The sequence below is a fragment of the Pipistrellus kuhlii genome, unplaced genomic scaffold, assembly GCF_014108245.1.
Source record: "Pipistrellus kuhlii isolate mPipKuh1 unplaced genomic scaffold, mPipKuh1.p scaffold_m20_p_4, whole genome shotgun sequence".
In the NCBI taxonomy this organism is placed as follows: domain Eukaryota; kingdom Metazoa; phylum Chordata; class Mammalia; order Chiroptera; family Vespertilionidae; genus Pipistrellus; species Pipistrellus kuhlii.
The window spans coordinates 37,486,895-37,492,483 of NW_023425540.1; the positions used below are offsets into that span (position 1 = coordinate 37,486,895).

General features: G+C 42.1%; 1 protein-coding gene across 4 annotated transcripts in view; it reads left to right on the forward strand.

Annotated features, from left to right (window-relative positions):
- SCAMP1 (secretory carrier membrane protein 1) overlaps positions 1-5,589 on the forward strand; it is an 84,311-nt gene that overhangs the window by 57,220 nt on the left and 21,502 nt on the right. For all 4 annotated transcript variants that reach the window (XR_006739758.1, XR_006739759.1, XM_036410732.2 and 1 more), the window contains one exon: positions 2,226-2,317. Coding sequence is in view for 2 of the 4 variants with exons in the window: in XM_036410732.2 (XP_036266625.1) it covers positions 2,226-2,314 (89 nt within the window). In the remaining 2 variants the exon portion in view is untranslated. The remainder of the gene's footprint in view (positions 1-2,225; positions 2,318-5,589) is intronic.

The following is a 5,589-nucleotide window of genomic DNA, read 5'->3' on the forward strand; positions in this document are numbered from 1 at the left end:
GATGGTTTTAGCTGTACCATAGTCTTCTGTGAGGAAAGAGTCACCATCAAGCTATCAAAGACAAGTGGGATAGGAGGACATAGAAAAGACCTTGATAGCTTTGCATTTCCTGTATGGGGCCTGACTGCTCACCCATATTTCATCCCATTAATCCCAGTAATATTTATATTTTGTTTTCTTCCTGAGCTACCTTGAGTTGGTTTCCTGTTACTTTCAACTGGAGAAATTTAACGAACACAAACGTTTGTAATCTTTTTTCAGTTATGATGTAAATAATATGTTGAACTTTATTTCACACTAGAGGCTGGGTGCACGGGATTTGTGCATTGGTGGGGGGCGTGGCCTGCAGGGGATCAGCTGCTGTGGGAGCACCACTCACCTCGGTCAGCCGAGCAGCTGTGGACCCGCCCTCTGAGTGGCTGCTTCCTTGTCCGGCATCTTCTATGGAGCCAGAGCACTCACCTCTCCAGAGGACATGGTCGGGGCTGGGCCCAGGGACAATAGCACTGAGAGGCCACAGGGTAGGCCTCAGACCTGCAGCAACCACGAACCTGCCTCCCAGCCTTTGGAGTCAGCTCTGTGAGCCCAGTGGTGGCTCTGTGTGGCCTGCAGGTGTCCAGAGCCTGGGGTCAGGAAGCGATGATTACAGCCTGGGTTCTTGCCTGTTGGCCTGGGGTCTGCAGTGAGAGCAGCTGCTCATTCCAGTCAGCCGAGTGGCGCTTCAACTGTGGTTGTGCACTGACTACCAGGAAGCAGCTCCTATATCGAGCATCTGCCCCCTCGTGGTCAGTGTGCGTCATAGCAACTGGTCAAACAGTCGTTCTGGTCGTTCCGCAGTTCAGTCTCTGGGCTTTTATTATAGAGGATAAGCTGAATGTATTTCTATAACATTTAATAGCTATACAGCTAGCTACCTTTATATACATGTATCATAAACTATTTTTGAAGTCCTGTTATTCCTTCAGGTTCTGATTTTTAATTTTTTTATTATGAACTACAGGCCCATTGCAGGAAGATTCCTGCAAGAATAGGGCTTCCTTGGGATTATTCCTGCAAGAATAGGGCTTCCTTGGGATAATTCCTGGCCTGAGCAAAGCCCAGACACTCCAGAGGCAGCCTTGCCACTTGCCCCCCTTCTGCCCCCTGCCTGGCCGACAGGCCTGGACTCTCCAGCAGCGGGGCTGAGGGGACTGGGCGCTGCCATCTTGTGGCTATGGGAGCCACCATCTTTGTGACAGAATGATGGTTAATTTTCATATTACTTTTTTATTAAATAGGATAATTTATCAAGGAATATATTGTTGCTAAATTTGGGGACCCAGGCTTTTTTTCTTTTCTTAGGATTGCTGAGTCAAAGCATAGGCTCACTTTTTGAGACCTCTGATGTGCATTGCCAAATTGCTCTCCATAAAATTGTATCAATTTATATCTCCATCAGCAGTGTAGAAAAGGACCTCTTTATTACCAACACTGGATGTCCCCTTTTTAAAAAGCCTTCCCTATGGTAGGTTTTGATAATCAGGTGGTTTATTAAGGTATTATATGTGTACATATCTTTCCATTGCCCCCTGCCCCCCCAAGATGGTTTATTTTCTGAGCATTCTTGTTTCCCATAGATGGACTCGTCCAACACTACCTGTTTTATTCTATGTGTGTATTTTGTTTTGTATTGATAACTAGGAGTGACCAGGTATCCTGCATCCACAGTGAAATCATCTACTTCCTGAAAGCTCGAAGCTAAAGATGGAAAAAGAAAAGGTGGCCTTAGGTAGCCAGCCATTGAGCCTCTGTAGGTAAAATTAGATTGGTTTTAACACCAGGTGATGTTATTCTTCACAATTTTTTAAAACAACTCTTAATTTTTGAAATCAATTTTAAATTATATTCTGTCTGGACAGACGGAAGATTTTCTAATTTGCTTCTAATTACTTTTAGTCATTGAGGGCATACTGTATATCAGAGACTATATAAATGCTTTACTTATGGTTCTTTACTCCTCGTACCAAACCTATGATGTGATTTCTATTATTGACCCCATTTTTATAGAGTAGGAAATTATCCTGAGAGAACAGAATGCCTGTCCCTTCAGGGAGAGGCAGCTAGACCCATGTCCCCTGACTCCTGCCAGGTGTGAGGCTGCTTCTACCCTGGGGTGCCAACTCTCTCCAAGTCCCTGTTTCTTTTCCATCCTTCCACATTTCCAGTAATTTGTATCCATCTTTTAGGGACAGTGGATCCTAGGGGGAAAAAATCAACCAAGAAAAAGTTACAGCATATATTTCTGATGTCTCCAGACCAAGGCCTACCTCCATAACATGTGAGTACCTGCTGCCTGCTCTTCGGCAGTATTAACTTACTAAACTGTCTTTTGCTTTTGTGTGTGTGTTTGGAGAAACTTTAATTGAAGACAAATCCTTATTTAATTATTAGTTTAACTCTGAAGAAAATATGCCTTTTATGTAATTATAACAGCTGCTTATCCTGGATAAGAGATTATAAGAAAATAACAAAAACTGTCAAACTGTCATTTGTTTTACTACTGTCATATACTCAATGGATTTTTAGTGGCTGTTTTTAGGATTGAGTAAATTGAGACACATGGTCCATCTGCTGAAGTATGAAAAATTACTAGGTTTTTCTCCGAAAAGGGAAGAAAGAGCAGTCCGGAAGGACTGTCATGGCAAGTTCATCAGTTATCATCCTTTGGTGTGGCCTTTTTGGAATTATAAGTGGAAGTTGTTTAGCAGTTTACTACAGAGATGTAGTAAACTCAGGGTTTTGTAGGGACCTGCTTTTCACCCTAAATATCCCAGGTAGAAGGAAATGACAGCTGTTTGAGAATGTAGACTTTGGTGTCAAACCTGTATTTGGGCCTTAGTTAGCTGTTTATCTGGAACAAATTACTTAATTTCAGTTACTTATTGACAATCCTATCTAATAAAGAGGGAATATGCAAATTGACCATCACACCATTACAAAAGGTGGTGGCACCCATAGCCACAAGATGGCAGTGCCCAGTCCCCTCAGTCCCGCCAGAGTCCCTCTGTCCTTTTAGCCCTGTGGGGGGTGGGGGGGAGGTTGGCAGGTATGCATTGTGGCCAGACCCACCTTCAGCCTCCTAGCTGCCCAGAACTGGCCCGAGGCACAGGCAAGCCTTGGATGTTGGCTGTCTAGCCGCCCAGGGCTGCCCGAGGCTCAGGTAACCAGGGCCAGCCGAGGCTTGCGCTGCCAGGAGTGGCAGCAGCAGAGGGGTGATGGGGGCATTGCCTTCCCCAGATCACCTGGTTTCCTCCTGCCCTGAGGGCTCCTGGACTGTGAGAGGCGGCATGCTGGGCTGAGGGACTCTCCTGCCCCTCTCCAGTGCATGAATTTTCATGCACCAGACCTCTAGTTTATCTATAAAATGAGGATAATAGTTTCTATTTATAGGGTTTTCATGAATAAATGAATTATATGAAGTGCTTACCACAGTACTTGCACACAGAATGTGCACAATAATTAAAAACTTTTGCTGTCTGCCCAAGTGTATTGATGGCTCCCAAATCTCTCATTTCCAACCTGGTCTTCTCTCCACAGTATATTCCTAGCTGCACTTAGGACTTCTCCATTGGCAGCCTAGGCTGGACCTTCCTACCTTACCTGTCTCTGTTTCTCTTGGATTCCTGGTCTTGGTGGTGGCATCACTTTCCATCCAGTACCCAAACAAAATACCTGAGAGACATGCTGGACTCTTTCCTTTTCTGCCCTCACCCCTTCCAGTCAGTCACCTGACTATCCATTCTTTCCCCCTGACATTTGTCTAATTTAGGGGTGTCGAACTCAATCAGAGAAGGGGCCAAAATCTAAAATCCTGCCGCAGCGTTGGTGGTATAGTGGTGAGCATAGCTGCCTTCCAAAATCTAAAATCCAGCCTAAATCACGGGCCGAATGGTTTACTGAACAGTCATAAACTGTCATTGTGATGGAAACGCAGCGGAGTGCAGTGATGACAGCGCGGTGCGGGCCACATTGCAAGGCCTGGCGGGACGGATTTGGCCCGCGGGCCTTGTGTTTGACACATGTGGTCTAATTCATATAATTATCTTTGCTGTCACTTGCTTTAACTCAGGCTTTCTTCTCTTGAGAATGCATTATAGTGGTTTTTCCCAAACACAGGCCGTCGGTGAACTTCTTGCTTTCTGATGTTAGACTTTTGAGGCGATTTGACTACAAAAAACCAAAGAACTGTTAATATCTAATTTTTTAAATTTTCTTTTCCTATGTGGTTTTGCTACTTCCTCTTATTTACTTATGTTATTATCTATATCCTGTATCCCTAAGCAAAGTGAACAGTTCATGTCTTAAAGACTTATCTTGCAGAACTCTTCAGGGTGAGGAGGAAGCTGCAAGGAAGATAGTGGTGGGGACAGCAGTAGGATGGCCCCAAACACATGACTAAGCAGCTGATAGGGATTATGAAATAAAGACAATTATTGTTTCTTGCTGATTTAAAGAGTAGGCAAAAGTTTGCTTTAATGATCTTATTCTTTAGTGTTTGAGTTGAAAAAGGTACTGAATTATTTGAAACTACCAAAATAACCCACTTAAAGAAAATGTCAAGCGTAGTCAAGACTGTGCTTACATGGCTTTATGTAAAGCAAAGACATTAAGGAGAACTAGGAGTAAGTCGAATGTGTTCTGGAAGGGCTGTCATGGCAAGTTAAACCAGCAGCAAAATTGCTAAGTAAAAAACTAAGGATGAGTGGGGGGCACACTCGAAGGTTCCCAGTCTCTGCTGAAATTTAAAGCCGGAGTCCTTTCTTGTGGATTAACTCTTCAGAATGATGTAGTAACAGTTGAAAAAGTAACTTGAAATTTCCAATTTTGCACATATAATTTAGATCATGATTTGTTTGAAATTTTTTTTAGTGATTTGGATAATTCTGTCAGCTTTTAATTTTGATTTCTATTAGAAATGTGGAAGTTGTCAGGTATGTTTAGAAACCAAAGCATAAATGTAGTTTCAGGTGTCATAGGCCCTAGATCAGGAGAAGAAATAACCATTTTCGTACATCAAGTGAGTGCTTCATGAGATATAGGGTTGAGTAAGAGTTATGAAAAGGTTTTGGTGTTATCTTTGAGAATTCGGCTTCTGGATAAGGCTCTTTATGGGCAGATTACCTTTAGGAAATGTGGAAATGCTCTATGTTTGGCTTTTAATTTTGGTGCTTTTGTTGGAATAGGAGAGTGTGATCTTCAGCACACCCCTTTCTTTGTCATTATTATACATATTTCTTTCTCTCTCTCTTTTTTTTTTTTTTTGTAAAGCCTTGATTGCTTTGGAGAATTTTTATATTTCTTAGTTTTACTTTAAAATTAAGACATTTGTATAGTATTTAAAAGGATCCTCCCCCTCTTTATAATGACATTGATGCTTCTCTGAGGAATAAATATATACAGTACCTATTTTGAAGTTAAAACTAACCAAAAGTAGGGATATATATCTGTTACTAATGAATGGAATAGTTGAAATACCTGATTTTTTTTTCCCTGATCAAATTATATACATCATAATTGAAAGAAATATACTTAGACTTAAAAGAATCAAAA